This window comes from Aptenodytes forsteri, unplaced genomic scaffold, assembly GCF_000699145.1.
Source record: "Aptenodytes forsteri isolate BGI_AS27 unplaced genomic scaffold, ASM69914v1 Scaffold1, whole genome shotgun sequence".
Taxonomy (NCBI): domain Eukaryota; kingdom Metazoa; phylum Chordata; class Aves; order Sphenisciformes; family Spheniscidae; genus Aptenodytes; species Aptenodytes forsteri.
In genome coordinates, this window is record NW_008795035.1 from 8,190,617 (window position 1) to 8,212,062 (window position 21,446).

At 54.6% G+C, this 21,446-nt stretch overlaps 1 protein-coding gene across 1 annotated transcript; it reads right to left on the reverse strand.

Moving 5' to 3' along the window:
• Positions 1–1,679: 1,679 nt before the first annotated feature.
• Positions 1,680–21,132, reverse strand: RGMA (repulsive guidance molecule family member a). Its single transcript, XM_009276587.2, has 3 exons — positions 21,004–21,132; positions 7,442–7,953; positions 1,680–4,854 (listed from the first exon to the last, which is right to left on the reverse strand). Exons 1-3 carry the CDS (start codon positions 21,083–21,085, stop codon positions 4,153–4,155), a joined length of 1,296 nt encoding a protein of 431 aa, XP_009274862.1. The 5' UTR covers positions 21,086–21,132; the 3' UTR covers positions 1,680–4,152.
• Between the last annotated feature and the right edge of the window lie 314 nt (positions 21,133–21,446).

The window sequence follows — 21,446 nt, forward strand, 5'->3', positions numbered from 1 at the left end:
TCCCAGGGTGCTGGGCAGGGCCGGGGGCCAGGGCTGGGCTGTGCCCACATTGCACATGGAGCCGTGGTCACTGCTGCTGGCTTATCTGGGTGAGGGGACCCATTGCCCAAGGTGGTGGGCAAAGCCGTCGTGCAGCCGCAGGGAGCAGGACCCCCAGCCCTGCCTCACACCCACCCCAGTGAGGGGACGGGGAGGCCGAGAAGCCCCCGCTTTTTGCTTTCTGCCGTGCCAGAGCGGACCCTCTAGAGGGCAGCCGGTTCCCAGCAAAAAGCCGGTTTTTGGTGAAGAGCATTCTGCAGTTGTGGTTGTTCCCAGAGAGCCGGGTGTGAAGAGCGGCCGGGCGGCTGCGGTGTCCCCGCTCACCCGGCGTGGTCGGATGCAAAGCTCGGAGCAGCCAAGGCTCTGGCCCGAGGCCAGGGGATGGGCAGGCACGGCCAAAACGGGGCTTGAAACCATACCTGAGACGCCAGGCTGTGGCACTTAAGCAGCCATCTACCACAGGACGACGTGCTTCAGGCAGAGGGGTGGGATGGGATGGGACCCTGGAGCCCCCAGGGGCTGCCCGCAGAGGCTGGGGCTGCACCCTCACCGGCTGCGGAGCATGACCTGGAGAGCAATTTGAACCTTTCAGAGATGCCATAGGGTCATTGCTGCCACCACCGCCCCTGTGCCCTGGTGTCCCTGCATGGCCTGTGCCTTCCCTACTCGCCTCCTGGGGAAGCTTCAGTGCCAGGTGTGATTAAGGATGGGGGCATTCCGGTCACTCAGGGGTCACCATCCCCGTACATCCAGCACTTTGTCCCACCGGGAGATGCAGGTGTGCTCTTGCTGCCTGCTCGCTGCCCAAGGCTGGTGAGCAGGGGACCATCGGTGATGTCTTGGCAGGGCAGCAAGTGAGGGAGACCCCCAGGCCCCCTGCTCTCTGGGCAGTTTTTATATGACGCTGCAGATGTGGCTAAAGCCGAGCTCTTGTGAGCTGGTGCAAGTGGTGGCAGAGGGAACGCGTTTGGCTCTTTCCAAAAGCTGCTGGTTCTTCAGGGCTCTGAAGGAGGGGGAGGTCGGGTCTCAAATCTCTGGTGCTGGGTGTCTTTGCATGGATTTGCCCAAATGACGTGTTTTCAGTTGATGCCCTTGTCCCACCCGGCCTCAGCATCTCCCTGGCCCCAGCTGCAAGGGCAAGGAGCCCTTCAGCTTTTCAAAAAAGGAAAATGAACAAAAAAAATTGCAGTTTTGGTTTCCCTCATTAGAGGGCGGTAACAGACCCTACTGGGGCCAAGAGCGATGCCCAAGAAAGGGGAAATCATTGGGGTGCACATCCCAGCTGCTAGGGTGAGCAGGGGAAGGGTGACGATACCTGCTCGGACTCCATTGCTGCGCATCTCCTTTCCCAGCAAGGCTCAGCTCCAATAGTTTATTATCTGTATTTTCTCTCCCCACCCCCTTTTTAGTTTTCTCATTTGGCTGTAGATAAATAAAAGCCCAGAGTGAAACTCTCAGGAGAATTTAGGACAGCTCTGAAAGGATCCTTGGGTTACAGATAGAAGAAAGCTGCTTTAGTGAATGCAGAAATGGGGCAGCATTTCCATCTGGAGTGGTGAACGGCACCATCCAACACACTGGGAACAAAATGAGACCCACTCATTTATTGTCAAAAAACCTCAAACTTTACTTGTGTTTCTCTCAATAAATAATTTACAGTATATACACGCGGCGACACTCCCGTGGGTCTCAACACAGGGTGGAGGTGTGTGTGGGGTCTTCTTGTAACGCCCCCCCTTTGCCTACGGATTTCTTTTGTTTCCAAGTATCGGGTCTTTCTTGGCCACACTTCACCTTTAACCAGGACTGGGTCAAACACAACCAAAATAAAGTGCTTCACTGTTTGCTTCTAAAATAGGGATAGCCCCAACCACTGTACAACAGCCGGCCACCACTGGAGTGCTCACCTGGACAGTGGGACTGAGCCATGCCATAATCAAATGGACTTTCCTTGGCTGGAAATTACCCCTAACCCACAGCGCATCGTGCTGTAGGGCGATCAGTTTATAGGAAAGGGAGTTCTTAAGGGAAGTATTGACTTGTTGGCACGCTGTGGCTTGGCCAGCTAAGACCGCTTTCAAGAAGCACTGTCTCTTCAGAGGGATGCTTTGCACAGCTGCTGTTATCTATGGGGTAACACAGCAAGAAACAAATGTTTCCTCTTACCCAGTGACAAATTTTGGCTTTCAAAACTCGCGTTCTGAATTTCTAGGGAAGACAAAACCTTGGTTCTTTCTTGAACAAAGGAAACAAAGAGTCCAAATCAGCCTGGCTGAGCAATTAGTGCATTGGGAAACTAAACTGTCCTGTGCCGCGGTCCAGTGGTTGCTCTCCTCAGCGCCTCCACACTGTGATATCCTTATTTCAAAATCTCCCTAAACAGAATACCTGGGGCACCAGCAAACAAAGCAAGGAGCAAAGTAGTAAACACATCTTTTTGTTTCTTTTCTTTCCTTAAACATTTAAAAACCAATTACATCTCTTCATCTGTACAGTCACACGAGATCAATGCCAGGGCTCTATATATTAAAGAGACAATATAAATTACATCCATTGACACAATTTTGCATTTCTCTGCTGCTTTACAAATGGAGCTCTAGAGCTGTTAGGACACAATGAATAGTCACGTTGAGTATTTACACCAGGCTGCCTCTTGGCACCAGTTCAGACTGCCAAATGTAGCCTGTTCCCACCTCTTTTGGTGCTAGCTTGTCTCATCACAGCCAGAGACCTCCCTTGAGAGCAGGAGGTGCCCCCAAGAGTGACACGTTTTGGGGCTTGTTTCTGGGAACTTCCCCCCTGAGGAAAGGAGGGGAAACCCATCAGGAGGTCTCCAAGACACAGACCAAAGGTGGTCTTGCTGTTTGTTCAGTGAGCGATGAGGTGAACCACAGAGGAACATGGAGAGGAGGAGATGGGCAGCACTACGTGGTGGGGAAAGGAGATTATCGACGGTTTTGAGGCAGGGAACAGACATTTGGAGGCAGTTGGGGGGTCCTCTGCTGCATCCCATCTCCTGGCTGGATTTCTAACGTTGCCCCATTTCTGATTCAAGCCCAGAAGGGCTTAAGGTGCAACTGGTCTGCAATGGGGTTGCAAGTCGTGGCCCCAGGATGAGGAGCAGAGCAGAGACCTAGCAGCAAACAAACAGAGCGCAACGCTCCTGCTCCATCCCAGGGCCTGGCCGAGCTGCAGGCAGGCGAGTGGGTGCAGGGGTGGAGGGAGGTGTGGATCGGGTCTCCCACTAGGCAGCTTCTCCGCTGCCAGTTTTAGGGGACTGGGGAGCAAATGGTGCGAGGAACTTGTCCAACGCTGGGCAGAAGTTGCAGAAACCGCTTGAATACTGGCCAGGTTTCTTCTGTTGCCATCAAGACTCCTCGGTGGGTCCGGGCAGAGACAAGGGAGCCAGGAATAAAACTACTGAGAGAATCAGCCAAATGAACTGGCTAAAATAGGAGATGCCCTTTGAACCACAGCAAACGTAAGCTGAGGCTTGAGGAACGTGTCCTCCTTCCACCCAGAAGATGCCTGGCACCAGTGGCTGGGCAAGCGTGGGACTATTCCCCACCATTCTGTCCCCTTGCACCACTTTCTGCAACAACGGGGCTGCAGACATGCCCGAAAAGTGGAGCACGGCCCTGGCAAGCAGAAAGCCCAGCCCCGTTGTGCTGGCCAGGCTTGGCCCCGTCTCGCTGCTCTGTGCCCTCCTTGCAGGCTCTGCTCTTCAAAGACAAAGCCATGTTGATGCATGCCAAAGTCACAGTCACCATGTGCATTTTCTGGACCTGGGGGAGCGCTACAAGGAGGTGGGGGCTCCTCAGCACCCACACTACTGGGAGGAGGAGGAAGAGGAGAAGGAAGAGAGGGGGAGGTGAGGAAGGTCCAGACAAGGTACAGTCCAGCAAAAACTCCTGACTGGTCCCATTGGCAGCACGTTCCTCCCAGGCAAGAGCTGGGAAGGTGGAGGACCTGGTGCCAAAGAGAGAGGCTGAGGTTTGAGGACAACCCATGCGGCTCCAACATCCAACCTCCTGTTGTCCAGCAGGGCCATCTCATCCCTGTTTCCCTCCTGCTCCTCTTTACCTGCTCTCCGTGGTGTGAAGGAGCAAACCTCTATAACAAGCACAACCAACACTGACTCAAACACAGCAGTGCTACCCAGAGGGTGGGGGGGGTCCCTGAGGGAGCTGTGTTGCCTGGGGCCAGGTCCCGTGTCCTTTCATAGAGGTGCAGCTTGTCTTTGTTGGAGTGAAGCATCTTCACGTCCTCAAAGGCATAGTAAGCAGCCAGCATGAAGTTGACGTCCCCCGTGGTGAGGAGGTCGAAGACGCAGGACTGAAAGTAGAGGTCCTCCACGGGCAGCTTTTCCCTGCACTTGGCCGTGGCTGTTTCGTATGTGAAGGCCTCGGGGGGGGCTGGCAGGCTGGGCCCCTTCCTACGAGCACGACCCTCTGTGGCCTGAGCCGAGCGGATGGTCTGGAAGTCAATCTGTTGGTTGAGCGGACAACCACGGAGGCACAGGTAGAGGCCCTGACTGTCCCGGTCCTCCACGGCGTTGACCACCTCCTCTGGCATGCGCACGGCGAAGGTGAGGTACCGGCCCACCTGCCTCACCACGATGGTGGTGCCAATGTACTTTGCCTGGATCTCGATGTGTTGGCCTGACACCTTCTCAGTGATCTTCAGGCTGTTGGCTCCATGCTTGTCCCCACCATTCTTGGAGCCGTCGGCAAAGGCAGCGGGGAGCTCGTCCATCTCTGCCTGGTACACTTTCTGGTCCACACACTCCTGGAAGCTCTTGAAGATGATGGTGAGCTGTGGGGGACGAAAGAAAGGAACAGGATTACAACCAGCGATGACCACCTGAGAGCATACAGCCACCACCAGGAGCGGCATGGGAGGTGGAGGAGCTGTCTGCTCTGCCCGGCCAGGAGCATGGCCTTCAGGTCACAGGCAGGTGCTTCAACCTAGAGAAGTCGCCCCCCAACTTTTAGGCACCCAGACATGGCCATCCTGCTTCAGCACAGGGATGAAGAGACCATGTATGGAGTCAAGACCCAGAGGCTGGACTGAATGTACCACCTGGATCTGCGCTGTTATCTCCAGGCCCAACACAGGAGCTCCCTTGTAGCTGGAGCTAGTTGGAGCATCACTACTCACAGGCTTGTGGCAGCATGCCTGCACACGCAGCACTGTCTTGCCTCCAGGGCCTGGCAGAGACAGAGGGGGACGAGCCCTGACTCTCCTAGAGGTGGTGGAGTTTCTCCTCTAGCTCCCACGGCATTTACATCCCAAGGGCTGCACCTCTTCCCTTCCCCGGCGACTCCCAGAGCAAGAGAGTCTTCTCCTCTGGGCCCCAGAACACGCCGTGCTCCATCTCAACCATGCAGAGACACACGTGTTCAGCATGTTCGAGTGGACAGGCACTTCTAGGGGCGATACGGGCGTAGACTGAGCCCAACACGGCTGCCCACCCTTGGCTGGGCTCAAACAGGGGTCCCTTGCTGGAGGAAGGGGACAGCGCTTGCTCTTCCCTTGCTGACCTGGCTTTTAGGGGAAGGCTGGATGAGGAGGAGGAAGAGTAGAGTTCGCATGGGAGGAAGAGCAACTTGCTGTTCCTCCCATGCAAACTCTATGCTTCCTCTTTCACCTCTTGCAAACTTGCTCTTCCTCTTGCACCGCTTTCCATGAGGGAGGAGCAGTAAGGGGGGGCCACTCCCCCCCCACATAGCCCCCACGAAGGGGCAGACTGAGACCTGGCCAGAGTGGGGCTGGAGGAGAGATGGCTCCAGCAGCTACATGGCAGATACACCCAAGGGCCGAGTATGAAGGGAAAAACTGAGACTCCCCAAGGACTGGGCTGAGCATGGTGGTGGCTCCTAGCACCTCTGCTCCCAGTGGTGCTGGCGAGGAGCCCAGAGCTGTCCAGAGCCCTGGCAATGTCCCTCTTTCCCACCCACTCCTCTGCTGAGTGCCCAGATGCTCCCAGCCCCGTGGCAGCCCTGCCATCCCCTCCTCAACCATGTCACGAGGCACCACCGTGCCCTGGGTTTCAGGCTGCACTACCCCTGACATGGACCTCCTGCTAGCTCCTCTGGGTCCAGCCCTGCCTCTGGCTGGAGGAAGAAGGGTAGACCAGAGAACATCATGCAAGAACACAAAGAACCCCATGAACCAAGAGGCTCCCATCCTTTCCAACAGCAATGACCCAAGCAATGACCCAGCAATGCTTTCCACAGCTCATGCTGCAGAACTCATGACTAATCCCTCCTCACCACAAGCCCGTGAGGCAGATAACGGGTGAAAAGGCTCAATTAGGATAGTGATCCTAGGATCCAGCCTAGAAATTGCAGGTCCATGAAGTCCTTAGGGACCACTTTCCTCAAGCAAGACTTCCTTGCAAGCTTCAGCAGGTTTTGATGTCTTTTGGTAGGTAAGGAGTTGAGAGCATCATTAAGTATCTTTAAGGAGGTTTATTAGGGACAGGTCAAAACCAGAATGCCAGCTCCAGCTCAGGCTAAAAAGGTCACATCCAGAGCTGAAAAGCAGTCTCTGTCCTACACATGCTTCTCTCCTCTCCCCACACGTAAGGAGAAGTGGATCTCTCAGACATGGCAGGACAGGACATCTTCCAAAAGCAAGAGGATGCCTGCTGCTGAGCCTCCCTTTCTTTGGCACAAAAGTGGCCTGTTAGCTTTAGAGCTTGTGCACCACGGAGTGACTCAACAGTTCATCAGCTCCAGGTCTCTCCTGAAGCTGAGGCCATGTCACACAAGTCCTGCTGTATCACAGCAGCACATCTTCACTTGTACCTTCAGGATGTTTATTTAGGCTCTCAAAGCACCACCAGAACAGACTGTGCTCCACAAAATGCCTTGACTCGGCTGCAAACCAGGGAGACAATTACGAGCCTGAGCAGAGGGGAAGGCAGTGCAAGGAGCTCAGCTCCCTCCAGGCCTTCCCCTGCAAGCTGGAGCCTCCCTGGACAGCAGTCCCAGGTTTGCTTGGACCTCGGGTGTCCCCCAAAAGGTGCCACCATCATTCCTGGTCTGATTGTTCACAGCAACCTGGAGTCCCCCAGGTGGGAGCCCTCTTAATTTGCCATTCCCAACTTTGGCCATGATTGCCCTCTGAGCTGCAGCATCTCAGCCTGCTAACCGTGATGAGGCTGGACATGCTCCGGAAGAAACCACAGGCTGTTTAAGTGAAGGTGGGGACAGAGGAAGGATGGGCGTCTGATATTTAGGGCCAAACACTCAAATTCAGAGGAGCTCCCACCCAGTCTTACCGTCCCCAAGGAGATGTGCAAATGGTGGAGGAGAGAGACGGTGGAAAGAAAGGCTGTTCAGAAGCACCTCTGCCCTTGCCCACCTCTGCTCATGGGGATGTGCCCAAGGCTCACCTTGCTGGTGGCGGTGGCTGTGGAGCCAGGCAGCACCGGCGTGTTGGTGACCTGGACATTCAGGTAGTTATTGTCTATGAGCGGCCAAGCCCCTTGCACCTTGCAGGTTTGGAAAGTGTCTGTGAAAGTCCTGAGGTGGGGGTCCCCGAAGAGCCCACAGTGGGTATAGTTGGGAGCAGCTGAGTGTTTGTGAAAGCTCTTCTCATAGTGGCAGATTTCGGGGCTGTCAGAGCGCTCCTGGCTATCCCCGGGGGGCAATGTCCGGAGGCGGGGCTGGGACGTGGGGCCATCCTTGGAGCAGTTGTGTTGCACCATGAGATCGTCTATGCCATGCACGGCGGAGTGGTAGGCCAGGTCGCCCCTGCAGGTGCGGGCGGTGCGGCGGGTGCAGTGCGCGTAGGCGCGCAGCGCTGTGCAAAATTCGGGCGCCTCCTCCGTGCCCAGGTGGTGGGAGCCCGACGTGGCTGCCCAGAACTCAGAGTTGCACTTGAGGATCTTGCATGGAGACGTCACTGTGGGGGGAGGGGGAGGAAAACACAAGGTGGTCAACGCTTGCATGCATGTGTGTGGGACATCCCACTCTACCCCCACCAAGAGGCTGGCGTCCTCCTCCCACAGCCCAGACTCGTGACACTGGCTCTACCGCGTGATGCGGCCTCGCTCACCAGACATGACCCTCTCACATGACCCAAATCTCATGCATCAAAGCCAAAGAAACCAACAGGATCTGCCCCAATTTAAGCCAAGATGGGAAAGAGCATCCAGCCTTTAGATGAATGCTCCTGGAGGGGAAAACCAGGGTGGGGAAGAATGGGACATACTCATTAGCGGGGATAAGGCAGTATCATTAATGTGGGGGGAGATGCAATGTGGTTTTTAATATCTTTTTAGGGTTTGACATTCAAAGCTCTGTGCTGCATGAATTACTGTTGTGTCCAAACCGAGCTCTACCAGGGCAAAAATCTGTCTGCCTTCCATTTCCTCCTCCACAGGCATGGGGAAACCAGCCCTAGCATGACCGCTGTGCCCCAGACACATGCCGATGTGCAGAGGTTAGAGCAGGATCTGTGCCGTGACCAACCCTGCGCAGCAGAGCCAGCAGCCACCCCACCATCCTCGGGGCTGCAGCAGTGCCGGGAGCAGCGCTTGCCCGTGTTCCCGGAAAGAAGTGGGAGCCAAAAAAAGCTCTTTCTTGCCTGCCATGCGCCTTTGCCGAGCCCCGGGAGCCCATTCCCCGCCATGGCTCGCTGAGAGAGAACAAGAGGTGGAGGAGAAAAACCGGTGGGGCAGGGTGCGGGGATGCCAGCCGAGCCCCCGCCTCCCCTTCGCACCCGCCTTGCAGTGCCCACGCAAAGGCGAAAGCCAAAGGCAGCAGGGCCTTCGGCGGGCTCAGCCAGAGCCCCGGTGCTCGCTGGCAAGACAGAGGAAGGCAAAAAAAATTCAGATCCTGTTTTCCTCCCCCCCGCCAACATCTGCTCCCTGGGGCAGGGTGGCTTCCCTGAAGCAGACTTGAAAGCAGCTGTGCAAAAAGCACATGGCCACCATTGACCATCGCGCAGACACTGCTCTGCCCATGCCGATCTGGAGTCTTGCTGGGTGAACCCAGGCTCACACCACTTAAAATTCATGGTGTTTTCCTTCCTCTCCTCTTAATTGACCCCCTCGAAGGGCTTGGAGACAGGATGGGCTCAGGCACAAAAGGCAGCAGAAGGACGAGAAGAAAAGCCCCACCATTTCCAGATGCTTTTGTGGTGCCTCTCGCAGGCATACACGTATATTCCTGTCTCAGAGTTTGTTTAGAAGGAGGCTGGCAAGGCATCTGTGCCAAAACCGTTTCAGGTTTGTTTAAAAAGAAAGTTACAAACCCTAGTATTGTTTCAGGGAAAACAGTATGTTTTAGTTTTAAACATTGCAGTGCTGGAAACCTAAACATAGTTGGTGCTGGAAAATCAGAAAGGGAGACCAAGGCTATAAAACACTAAGCAGTCCAGCTTTAAGAAACAAGCCTGTCTCCTCTCCCTTTCCAAGTAGAGTGAAGTGCAAATTGGAAATGGTGACAGGTTCCTCACAGTTTTAAAATTCATGTTTAATAAACTCAGATGCTAGCAACAGCACCGAGAGCCCAGGAGCTGTTTTGTCTTGGCAGCATCCCATTTAAACATGCAAGAAGCACACATCATTGACCAGAGGTGACTTGATTGATAACAAGCTTTCGACCTGGGACATGGGCTCACGTTTCTCCTAAGCCACTTGCATTATGGGTCAAATTTAAAAATATTTATTATTTCATGTCCCTTTCTTTTCAGCCCCAAGAGTGGTTTTCCACCAAAGACACTTTGCTTGTTAGTGGGCTTCCCATCACAGCCACTGGCTTGCAATGGAGCGTATCGCTCAGCGTTTCTCCTGGACGAGAGACAGGATGCAAATGATGTCTCATTACCAGCATGCAGAAGAGCCTGGCTCCCCAACGCTGCCCGCCTTGGCTCTGGAGGCTATACATTCAAACATGGCTGCTGCAATATGCCAGAGCTAGCACAGTGCCTAAACTCAGAGGGAGAAGTAAGGGATGGTATTTAATGCAGGCGATCGCACACGGTAGCACAGTCGGGAGTGACAGGAGCAAGCGAGTTTGCTGGCCCGGGGAGTGCAAGCAGGGGTGTTCCGGGGTGAGACGCTCACGGTGCGGGCGTGGGTTTATCACGTTTCACTCCCTCTGACAAGAGACTGCGAGCATAGCTTTGCAGATTCCCTAGGACCCTCCCAGTGGAAGGCAGGAGTCAAAAAACTATGCAGGAGTGTGACCAGTGCCACGATTGCCGGTTATCCCAAACAGTTGTGGCATCAGGCAATTAAAATCATTGCTCTCCTAGTAGTTATGCTAACGTACAGTTTGAGGATGCCTTGAGGTTGCATGCAGCCGAACGCCCTGTCACTGCAGACAGACTTGCCAGCACAGCCCCGGGAGGATCTGGAGGACACGTCCCTGGACATGCAGGACCCACACCCCACTTCACCTGACAGCGCGGTAAGGCAACGGGATGCACCGCGCAAAGCATCCCATTCAGCAAACAGCTTGCAGAGCCCAGGCTGCTCCAGCCCTTCAGCCGCTGTGTAGATGGGATTTTTTTAGTAGGAATAAAGCTGTAGCCTGTTGCTCTTTAAGGACATGCTTCATTTGCTTGGATCAGGAGATGCACGCGTGAGCTGTGGCAGCCTACTGACAGAGTGGGCTGCTGCAAAACAGCCCCCCCGACACTCAGTGCTAAACGCATCCCTGTGACGAGCATCCCTCGCCGCCGCAAAGCCCCAGGGTCACGCATGACTTTGTAAGGTACCGAGTTAAAAAAAACACCAACAAACAAAACCAAGGGCAGGGAAGCCCATCTCCTTCCTCCCTGGGCCTGAAGGGGGAGCGTTCTTCTTTAAGATGTTATCGCTCCAGTCTTGGCACCTATCCCCTTTTTGCTGTTTCGCTCAGGGCCCCATATAAGGCCAGATTTCCAAAGCCAGGTGCCGCAGAGGCGGTGTGCGAGTGGGGCCGCGCGCCCTGCCCGGCCGCTCACGCCTGGGCTTTCCCATAGATGCTTCTCCGACTGCACTGGTGGCCAGCGGGTTTGGCAAACCCCTCGTGCTGCTGGGGAGGGACCACGGCCGGTAAAGGCTGCGGAGGAGAGCAGACACGACCCTCTCCCCCCTGCCCCCGACAAGCACGCCTTGCCTTGTCCCATCTGGCAGCAGCTTTGGCACAGCGGTGCAGGCTCATTTGTACCCGGGCCAAGAAACGATGTTTATTCATTCAATTTCGCATAATCTATTTTCCATCGACTCACAATGGATCTGTTTTTCAACCACAGATGACTTAGCACGGAAACAAACCCCTCTCAAGCAGGAACCCAGCAAGGCTCTCCTGGGATCTGTGAGACACCCCCGGGTCTGGGTGATGCCACCACCCTTGCTCATCGCAAAGGGTCCTTCATCCTGGGGACGCGTGACTTCAACCCCCGGTAGCTCAGCCACCTCCCAACCTCCCCATCAACTTCTTCTTTCAAGGGCTCGGTGCCACTCAAACCAGGGACAAAATTTCCTTCCGTACCTTGAAACCAACGGTTTCAGAAAGTTTTAAGCCAGAAGAAATCATTAAATCACCTGGACTAAGACAGCCCCCCCCACGCAGCCCGGTGCCCCGTGTTTGTTCAGGTATACCTCCCATGAGGACTTCTGCAGTCTGCGCAGTCTGAAAAGCCACCCCTTTCCTCAGTGGGCTGTTTCAGGAGTTTATCACCTTTACAAAACGTGGGTCTTGGTTCTAAGTGGATTTTATCTGACTTCATTGTAAGGACATAAAAAGAACCAGTGATTTTCTCCAAAGCAGTAAAAGGTCCGTTAGTAACCAGTATGTTTCCCACAAAGATATTTACACACTGCAATCAAGTCACTTGTCAATCCTCTAGATAAGCTAAACGGTTTGCACTTTTAAGTTCTCACTGGAAGGTGTTTGCCCAGCCCCACCGTCAGACCTCCCTCCAGCAGGCTTGTTTCCCGCAAAACCTACCACCCCGACGGGCGATACCAATGCGGGACACGCGCTCGCCGCTCTCCCGAGGTCACCCCTTTCGCCGGGGCGTTGCACCGCAGTGGGCACTAAGATGTGCTGTTCGGCCGTGACCTTTTCCAGAGCTCCTGGTTTGCAAAGCACCGGTCCTCCATCCTGCAGGCATCCCGTGGTCCCCCTGCCCCGGCAAGCTCCCACGTGGTCGGGAGCCTGGGGTATCGCACGACCCAGGTCCCACTGCTCTGCCCTCGTCATTGGTACATTATATTACACGCTGTTAAATTAAGTGTTCAAACGTATTACATGCACGCATCTAACTTTAACAGCCTTTTAATTATCGGTGCCCCCTATTTTCCCTTCAGCTGGTGTCAGGTTACCTGGATTTCATTTACCCAAATCATGCTTTTCCAGAAAACTAGCACAAAATCAACAATTCATCTGTTCTCCTGTAATTTCTCTAGCAAAGAGAATTACTGGAAATTAATTTCAGTAAGCAAAAGCCAATTCTTCTAAGACTCTTGGCTGCATGTTAACCAGATCTGTTAAATTTAAAGCGTTCACTGCTAAGAGATGTTGTTTAATATCCTCTTGGTTACTAACGGGCTGGAAAGTATTTCATCACCCACATGTGATGCAAATACATCATCCCGTGTCCTTCCAAATATATGGATTGAAGTGTAGATGTGCAAGCCTCACACATGCAGTAAAAGGCTTTTTCGGAGAACACAGTAAAAACATAATTACCTTTGGCCTCAGATCTGAGCACCTAGACTTAGGCTCCTAAACACATATTTATTTAAGTAATCTGAATAAACATATTTATGCTGACACCTCAATAGGAAAGGCACGATTCTCAGAGGTGCTAAATACCAGCAACATCTTCAATATTTAAATACCAGCTTCAAGGAGATGTGGGCTGCTCGGCTCCCGGGTGGACAGCAGTCACCACCAGCACCAGAACAATCCCAACAGAGTCAAAAAACCCACATTGCTCCTCAAAAACCTAGCTGACAGGATCCCTTCCAGCAAGATCTCAGGAGTCCAAAGCAAAACCAGAGGGGATGAAAAGACATCAGCCCTTTGCATCCAGCCCGTCGCGCTGTCCCTGTCCCAGTGGGGAAGTCTACACCCCACATGCTGACCATTCTGGACCCGCGTCTTGGCGCCCGCATGGGCTGCGGGGCCGACACGCATCAGCCAGTGCCTTGTCACGCCAGGGAGAGAAACGAGCCCATCGGTGCCATCTGCAGCCCTGATGGATGGGGTGTCCTGGGCAGGGGCAGCTCTCCTGCAGCCCCAAAGGGCACCGTGGGGGGAGGAAGACCCAAGGGCCACATGACCCAAGCTTCATGAAAGGATTTGTGCTCGATGGCAGTGCAGGGCTCTCCCAGCGACCTACTTTAAACTGTTAATCAAGCACAATCTTGCAGAATAATAGCCTGGTTATTATTGCCTTGTTTGCATAACAAAGAGGCCCAATAAAACTGATTTGACTGTGCTCAGAGGGGGTGTGAAAGATCAGCCCTGAGAAAAGAGCTGCAGGAATGCAGCAAACTGCTCCAAAGCCTCAACCCAGGAAGAAAGACAATGCAATTTGCCATCAAGAAAAGCCCAATAGACCAATAAATTACCCATGTGCAAAGGGATTAGATCAGGTTTCAGTTGCACTGAAGTGGGGGGAGGAGGACCAGGAGGAGCGAACTGAAGGAGAAAAATAAACCTGACTCTCTTAAAGCGCTGGAGCTCATATTTTGCAAGGGCGTGCATGGGGAGGTTGGCTCGGAGGGGCCACCTTCCACGCCGGGGCCTGGGTTTTGTGCTCTCTTCCACTGGCAAAAGCAGCAGATGCATTAAATCCAGGCAAAGGACGTGCTGATAGAGTGGCTCTAGATGTATCCGAGAGCACACCTCAAACCATGCAGCTTCTTTTAACCCAGTCGTTGTCTTTCTCAAGAGGACGCTGGGGAAAGGCTTTCTCCAGTTTTCTTAAGTCAAAAGAGGGACACAGAAGGAATTCTCGCGTTTCAACCTGTGTCAATCACTAAAGCATCTGGAAGACCTGCCACGGCCAACTCCCTTTTGTCCTCAGCGCCGAGTTCACGGACCCCATCTCTCCTCTCCTGGCGTCACGGAGACACCGGGCAAGCACAGGCAGGAAAAAAGCGGAGTCAGTGTCTTCACCGGCTACAGCACGAACCATTGGATGCTGCTGAAGGAGCCCTTGATCATTCCTGTCACTTAGTCAGCTCCCTTGGCTCAGAGAGTCAGCTTACCACTGACCCGGCATGCTTAGCAGGGACGAATGTGTCTCTCCCCGGCCCCCCCCGGCCAGCATTGCTCCTCCACGCTCACCTCGACATCCCCATGCAGGGAGAACGGCGAGGAGACACCATCGGAGACAGCAGCAACCATGGAGCTCATAGCCACGGCCATGAGCGGCTGATGCTGCTGCTCTGAGAATTACCGGCAAATCTTGGGAAGTTCAGGAGGCACGATGGGCTGAAAGGAGGAACCAGCATTTACAGCCAAAGCAGCAACAGTCACAGACTTTGCTCTTAAAAACTTCATCCTGGGAGTGAGGCTTCAGCATTGCCTTTGCCGCAACCGTTGAGCTTTCACCAGCTCGGAAGCAGCAGCGCTGGTGGATGGTTCAGAGGATGTGGGTTTTGCTCCACAGACGCATACCGTGAGCTGGTGGATGGAGGACGAGGAGGGAAGGAGGGAGGAAGGGAGGGAGGCGATCTCCTCCAATTCTCCATCTGCAGAAGGGCGCTAACAAAGCTGGCTCCCCGCCACGGCATGCCGCAGGCTGGAAAGTGGTGCTGGAGCTGCACACCTGGGCTTTCCCAGCTGGGGAGCGCCCAGCCGCTTTCACCAACAGTTCTCAAGAACTGGTAAATCTTGAGGGGAGTGGTCCATTTTACAGATGAGGACACTGAGGATGTGAAGGGTTTCACCCAAGATGAGCCCGGTGGGAAGAGAGGTGGATCCGCTTCTCAAGAGCTGGTAAATCTCCTTGAGGGGAGTGGTCCATTTTACAGATGAGGACACTGAGGATGTGAAGGGTTTCACCCAAGATGAGCCCGGTGGGAAGAGAGGTGGATCCGCTCTCTCATCCCCTGCATGAAGCATCACCTCATCTTCCTCCCCTGGCCAACACCACCCATGTCCCCATCCCTCTGAAGCAGCAGTACCCGGACAAGGCCACCTCCGTCAGCCACCCCCATCACCGAGTGTTTCGGGTTTCCAGCAGACATCACTCTTCCTCTGCCGAAGCTGTTTTCCCAGGGTGCCTTTGAAGGCACGGCTGCCACCCACCAGCGCCCGGGGGCCCCCCAGGTGTGGCAGCAGGTCCCTCACCCTCCTCCCCCTCGCCCGGGCCGCAGCGGGGCTGGCAGGGAAACACTTTCTGCTCCCAGGTGTGGATTCCCTCTAGGAATAATCATCCCTGCCGTGTTCTTGTGAAATTTCAACCCTTCAAACGCAGAGGTAAATGAGACACGAAACGAGGAGATGGAGAAAAGCCCGGAGCACATAAATCTGGATGAGGCAAATTTATACAATTAAATGCCTGCCAAAAAATTGCGGCATCTCAATCGGAGGCGTTGGTTTGCATGCAGGGCGTGGGGTGGCAGCTGCCCGGCTGGCAGACAGCAGCCCCACGAGCCCACTGAAAACCCACGTGGGCACCCGACTGATGCTGGAGCTGCACCCGGGGACACGCAGGGATCTAGTGGATCCCTCCTGCGGGCTGGCCTCCCACCCAGCACCACACTCACTCCCCCATCACTCGTGCCCCATGGAAGCCAAAATATCTGCTCCTCCTTCACAGCCACAGACCTTCAGAGGTTTATTTATTTTTAAATGCATCTGATTGCTGGCCCCCTTGGGGTCAGGTTTTAAGAGAAAACTTAACCTTCTAACTGGAACCCACCCCCCACCCCCCCCAGTCCCACTGCTCTGCACCCTCCCATCCCCAGCACAGTGATGCTCTCACAAAGAGCAAAGCCCGGAGCCAGGATCCATCCCTAAACTGTCCTGCCACATGTCCTTGTCATCGCAGAAAGGGCTGGCTGGAGTGTGTCATAAGGCAAGAAAAAAAGGTAGCTTGTCCGAAAACCAAAATGCCGTAGATCATTACTAGGGCTTTGGGGACCAAAGTCAACAGCTGTCCAGGAAGGAAAGGAAACCGAGGGAGGAGAAAATACTTTGGGCTCAAGTGAAGCTTGCTCTCTGCCTGACCCATAAAAACGCTGTATATGCAGGGATAGCTCTGATCGCTGGAAATTAAATGGCCAAACTCCCCTGGATGCTTATGCAGCGGAAAGTGGGACTCGACACCCTTGTGGTGCTCCACCCTGAAGGACTTACTGTTCTCGCATCTGCAGGGACGCCAGCCTCCGGCTGCCCTGCACACCATGGCCGGGCCGTTACACAGAGCAGTTCAGTCTGTGCCTACGAGGGCTGCGTGTGTGTAGGAGCCAGCTTGTTCTCCGCAGTAAGAGCCCGATGACTTCATCAAGGGGATGGCATCTGGTTTTGCAGTTGGCCATAATTCAATTCTCCCCCTTGCTGCAGGAATTTCAGCTGGTGAAGCAGTGATTTACTCAGCCGGGCTGCACTTGAGTGCAAAGCAATCTTGAGGCTACAATCGAACGCCCTGTTATTTTGAGAGCTCATGGACAAGGGAATAAATATCCTCTTCTTTTCATCCCAGTAGTTGCCAAGTGCTGGGTACAAAGCTTTTTAAAGGCATTTAGGGGCACTCCTCTTACAAGTGCGCTCCGGGTGCCGTGCACGGTCAGGCAGGGCCCTGTCTGCACAGCTCGCTCCTGATCTGCAGCACCAGGACAGGATTTGCCCGGACAGCCAGAAAAAGGCCAGGGCACCCCCTCACCAGCCCCACCACAGCTACATCTCTGAGCATCCCCCATCCTTCCTGAAAACCCTTCCCCGTCGCCCCAGCACACATCACTCCTGGCTTGCAGCAGCCCTGAGTTCACCCCGGCCCCCTTCAAACCACCTGGGACCCCGATGCTCTTTTGGTCCTGGGTTCCCACACTCCCCCTTATTCCAAGTTTGGTGTCTGCTCCAATGGGAAAAGCAAATCAAACCAAATCAAACCCATCCATCTGGGCCAACCTCCCTCATCTTTGACCTTCTTTGCTGTCCCACTAATGCTTGGGAGCTGTAGGACTCGGCTGGAGAGTCCCCTGAAGGACTGATGGGCTGAGGAGGGGCTTGCTCTGGCCGTGCACTGCCCTGCCAGAGCCTACGGTTGCTTTATGGGATGTGCCCATTAGGGAGCCAAAAGAGAGACCGCAAAACTCACTGTCACCAGGGCCTGATGCAGCGCTGCAGCCCGGCTCTCCGGGGACAGTAGGCTGGTGCAGAGACAGAGCAGAGCCCCCAGGTTAGGAAGTTTTTATGGCTGCCCAGCCCTGTGAGCACTTCCATGTGCACATCTGACTCTGCGCAGCTGTTTGGGCCACAAAGAAGGAAACCTCAGCTGCTGCCATTAGAAATCCAAAGTCACTCTTAAAATCCCCCCGTTCCCAGTAATAAAGGGCCGGGAATTTCAGGATTTTCTGTGGAAAAAAGCAACATATCCACCCCATCTGCATTAAAAACAAGGCGCCTCCTTCCAGCCCCACAACAAGCCTTGCTGGCAATCGCAGAGAACTCCCTGTTCCAAGTGCAAGACCGGCTCCGAGCGAGCAACAAAACAGGGAAGCCAAAATATTTCCAGGTTTACGTTTGAATCCCTCCCTTCTTCTCTGCCCCGACAACATCCCGCACAGGCGCACTCCTCCCCTGCTGCCACCTTCCCCGGCCCCCGGCCCGGCTCCCCATCCGCAGCGTTGGGGAGGGGTGAGCAACAAAACAGGGAAGCCAAAATATTTCCAGGTTTACGTTTGAATCCCTCCCTTCTTCTCTGCCCTGACAACATCCCGCACAGGCGCACTCCTCCCCTGCTGCCACCTTCCCCGGCCCCCGGCCCGGCTCCCCATCCGCAGCGTTGGGGAGGGGTTGTTTTAACAGCCTCTAAGCCCCCCTTCTCAATTTCGGCTTAATGCTGCGATCACGTCCCTCCCTGCCACTGAGACAAAAGCTATTTATCAACCGATCCGATACACCTCCAGTAGGGACAGATCCTTATCTGGAATCAACCGCCTTGCCCAGATGGACCAAGGGCAGAAAATCCCAGTTTTTTCGGGGTTGGGGAGGTGTTGTTTTAACAGCCTCTAAGCCCCCCTTCTCAATTTCGGCTTAATGCTGCGATCACGTCCCTCCCTGCCACTGAGACAAAAGCTATTTATCAACCGATCCGATACACCTCCAGTAGGGACAGATCCTTATCTGGAATCAACCGCCTTGCCCAGATGGACCAAGGGCAGAAAATCCCAGTTTTTTTGTTGGAGCCATGAGTGTATTACAGCCAAAACGGCAAAGCTGAAGACAAACAGGGAAAGCCAAAGCAAACCGGAGTACGAGGGGGAGAGCAAAGCCTGACATCTGGGGCAAAACACCCAGGGCCAGACTTTGAAAGTACGAAAGGGTACGAAAGGATTTGCAAGAAAACTCAGCACAGCCCGTACAGGGAGGCACAGGCGGGGATCAGCCGAGCACCCCGGGAAATCAGGGTCCCAGCTGGGAGGGGAGAGCACCCGTGAGCATCCGACGTTTGGACTTGGCACAAGCCCTGAGCAGGACTTCTGCCAGGGAAACTGTCAGCAGTGGCCTGCTCTGCCCAAACCTCCTTCCCCAGCTGCCCCACGCTCAGAGGTCACCCTGACCCACGCGGGGAGGGGACCCACGCAGGGGGGACCCACGCCGGTGCCCCCAGCCCAAGGGTGCTCGACAGCGGGGGCTGCCCAGGAGGCAGCAGGGTGAAGCCATCGGTGTGAGAGCAGCATAAGCAGGAATCCAGCCTGGGGTGTGCGCATAGTAGGGGGGGGGGTTAAGCAAATAAATAAGTAGGGCAGGACTCGGCAAGGCACTGATCTGACACGCCGAGCACCCACTTGGGCAGCCTCCAGCGGCCCCGCTCACCTGGGGCTCTCAGGAGGGGTGCGGAGCTTCCCCAGGGCTGGGAACCTCCTGGGAACCCACAAATTCCCAGGAAGCACAGGGAAAAAGGAGCAAAGGATATGCCAGGGAATAAATCCCCCCCTTTTTCCTACCTTCCCACCCCAAAAGCTTTCAACGAAAGCCCCCGGTGTGCTCCCAGCCCTGCGCACGGGGAGCACCGTCTCCGCCTGCGCCCCGCTTCTGCGGGCTCCGGATCGCCTCGTTCTGCCAGTTCTTTGCACCTTATTTGACTGCTGAAGGGAGAATCAAACAAAGCAGCCAGCCAGATCTCCTATCAAGTTCTTTCTTGCACCGTAAATCTCACAGCCTCAACGCTTCGCAACTCAAACGCTCCAAAAAGGGCATTAAGCAACACATACGGGAGCAGCTCCAGAGTTTCCAGAAAAAACAGGGGGTTCAGCTTCCAGCCTGCTGGGAAGTCCCCTGGGAGAAGTGGGGTCCGGAGGGACACCTCAGTGCTAAGGGCAGCGCTGAAAAGGCTCGCTTTCCTGCAATAGGGCTGAGGGCAAAGAGGAGAGGAAGGGCGTAAAGCAGTTATTTATTTATTTATTTACTACATGTGTGTGCAAGACTGCTTCACCTACGGTTATGCAAAAGAAAGGCAGAGGCGATTTAAAAACTAATAAATGAAAAAAAAAAAAAAAAAAAAGGAAAGTTTTACTAACCTAAAAAGATAAACAGGGAGATTTAAGCGTTAGGGCTTTGCTTTCTCCCTCCTGCTTTCTCTCCTTTTTTTTTTTCCTCCCCCTTGCAAATGAAGAGAAAAAAAAAAAAAAAAAAAAAGAGGTAAAGAAACTGGAGAGTTTTGGAAGGAACAAATCCGCCTCTGTGGACTGGGTTTCCCCTCCCCCAACAAAAACAAGCACTCAGGGCTTGAAGGAATTTGCAGGCAGAGATCTGCCAAAAACATTGTGAAAAACTATGGGGGATTCATTGGAAACAGATGGCGTTTTCAGCTGTAATTCTGAAATTCTCCCCTTTTCTGACACAATACAAACAAACTGGGGATGGGGAGGGGGGAGGCAGAGACCAGCAATAGGTGCGAGCGGCCGGGGGTGCGCGGGGAAGGGCCGGCGGGCGAGGGCTCGGCCGGGGGAGCCGATGCTCGCGGGAGCATTTGGTTTTGGTTGCCATCCCGCCCTCGGACAGCCCAACACCTCCCGGCCCGGCCGGGGCGAGTTTTCCGACGAAATAATGCTGCCGAGCCCAAAAAACCCCGGCCCGAGGCCGGGGAAGGGGGGCGGCGGGGAGAAGGGGGAGCCCGCTCCGTGCCGCCCGCGCATCCTCCGCCGCCCGCCGCGCTGCCCGCGCGCGGGTGAGCCCCGGGGCCGTGCTCCCCCCCTCCGCGAGGCCGTGCAACCCCCCCACGGACACCCGACCTTCCCGAAATCGCAAAGCAACGACCCTCTTTACCTCCTCCGCAACCTCTCTCTGGCTCTTCCCTTCTCGGGGGGCTCGGAGCGGGGACCCCCCACCCTGCACTCAAGGGCAGAAATTTGGCGTCTGGGGTGTTAATGTGCGGGTCGCGCCCCCCCCCCCTTTTCAAGGTACAGAACACACCCGGGAACGGGAGAACAACGTAACCTGCCTGACGCTGTCAGCAACAACCCCCGGCTGCCTTCGCCCGGGATTGCTTTGATTCCGACCGTCTCCTTCCTTGTGGGATGAGGCAGCGGGGAGACAAAGAAGACGAGGTCAAGGAAAAACACCCACCGCAACTGCTTGGGGGAAAAGGGGATGGGGGGGGGGCCCACACACCAAAACTGAGCCCCACTTGCTTTTTTTAAACATGTGGCAAACTGCTCCAAAGAGAGGGAGAGAGAAAGAGGCCCAGAGACAGGGGGAACTGAGGCGGCTATCCAAGGGCTGCGAGAAATACAGGAAAAAAATTCTTCAAAATAAAGAGGCTGTTCCTTACCTGAAGGGAAGATGCAGAGAAAGACAGGGAGGATTTGGAAAAGTCCCAGGGCTGTGGATCCTGCCCCTCTCCCCATACCCATCCATCCAGCTCGAGCTTTAACCACTATCCTCTCCCTGGAAGAAGAGTTTAAAAAGAGAAAAAAAAAAAAAAAAAAAAAGAAGGGAAGAGAGGAAGAGAGGAACAAAAGGGAAAAATAAATCAATCGAAAGAAAGAATTGGAAAAAAAAATAAAATCAAAAGCCCCACATGGCTCCGCGGAGCGATGCAGGGACGGGCGGCCCCAGCTCCGGGCTCCGGTGGCCTCCGCACTGAAAGATTACACAGACTTTTTCTCCTCCTCCTCCTCTCCTTCCCCTCCCATTACAAAACAGCCCAAACCATCAATCATCCCGGCTGCCTTCCAATGTCTGCATCCTCTCCCTGCGCCTCCTCCACGCCGG